General features: G+C 30.9%; 1 protein-coding gene across 1 annotated transcript in view; it reads left to right on the top strand.

The window, feature by feature from the left end:
- Positions 1-526: 526 nt before the first annotated feature.
- The window catches only part of EMH_0055250 (uncharacterized protein), a gene marked incomplete at both ends in the record, with an annotated part of 983 nt that continues 279 nt past the window's right edge, over positions 527-1,230 (top strand). The window contains 2 exons of the mRNA XM_013497209.1: positions 527-551; positions 980-1,230. Of these exons, the coding sequence (XP_013352663.1) occupies positions 527-551; positions 980-1,230 (276 nt within the window). The remainder of the gene's footprint in view (positions 552-979) is intronic.

The following is a 1,230-nucleotide window of genomic DNA, read 5'->3' as shown; positions in this document are numbered from 1 at the left end:
ATATATATATATATATATATATATATATATATATATATTTATTTATTTATTTATTTATTTATTTATATTTGTATATATATGCAGCAATGAGCATTGATTTGTTGGTGCATCTCATCTGCGGTGTATATGCAGCACCGACCGCGGAGCCTAACCTCCGTTTGTATTTTTTTTTTATTTTTTTTGTTTTTTTTTTCTTTTTATTGTTTTATTTTATTTATAGATTAAAAAACATTATGGATTTGCTGCTGATGGGTCGCTAGATAAAAACAAATCACTGCTGAGGCTGATCTCTGTTCACGTTGGTAAGCAGAAGAGCTGCCTATACACCTGAAACGGACGACTCATATTTTTTTTTAATTTTTTTTTATTTTATTTTAATTTAATTTTATTTTAGTTTTATTTTAATTTAATTTTATTTTATTTTATTTGTTTATTCTTTTTTTTTACTTTTATTTTTTTTTTATAATGTCTGCTATCTTTTTTAGATAAAATTAATGTATCTTTTTATATATTTCGTTTATATATTATGATTGTGATGAGCGCCAATACAAGTGAATATGAATGCTAATATAAATATAAATATAAATATAAATATAAATATAAATATAAATACAAACATAAATATAAATACAAATATACACATAAATATAAACATAAATATAAATACAAATATAAACATAAATATAAACAAAAACATAAACATAAATATAAATATAAATATAAACAAAAACATAAACATAAATATAAATATAAACAAAAACATAAACATAAGTATAAATATAAATATAAATAAATATATTTATATATATAAATACAAATACTGCTTGAAACTGAATTTCAGGGCGGCCTCTGGATACTACAGAGTTGGGTTTACTGAAGCGAGCGGCGCAGAAGCCGTTGGCGGTGTTGTTAGAGCAGACAGCATCTCTCGTGTATCTGCTGCTGCTGCTGCATCGTGCTGCAGTTTGTGCTGCTGCAGGCGGCAGCACTGAACAGCAGCAGCAGCAGCAGCAGCAGCAACAGCAGCAGCAGCAGCAGCAGCAGGATGCAGACCCAACAAAGGCTCTGGCGGCGCGTTTGCTGCTGTGTTGTTACGGCTCAAGCAGCAGCAGCAGCAGCAGCACCACCACCACCACCACCACCACCACCAGCAACAGCAGCAGCAGCAGCAACAGCAGCAGCAGCATGCATGTAGCATCATCATCCTCATCAATAGAATCTAACTCAAAA

Source organism: Eimeria mitis, genomic scaffold, assembly GCF_000499745.2.
Source record: "Eimeria mitis Houghton genomic scaffold, Emh_scaff2536, whole genome shotgun sequence".
Classification (NCBI taxonomy): domain Eukaryota; phylum Apicomplexa; class Conoidasida; order Eucoccidiorida; family Eimeriidae; genus Eimeria; species Eimeria mitis.
Note: the sequence above shows the minus strand (reverse complement) of the source record. Positions and strands in the feature narration are given on the sequence as shown.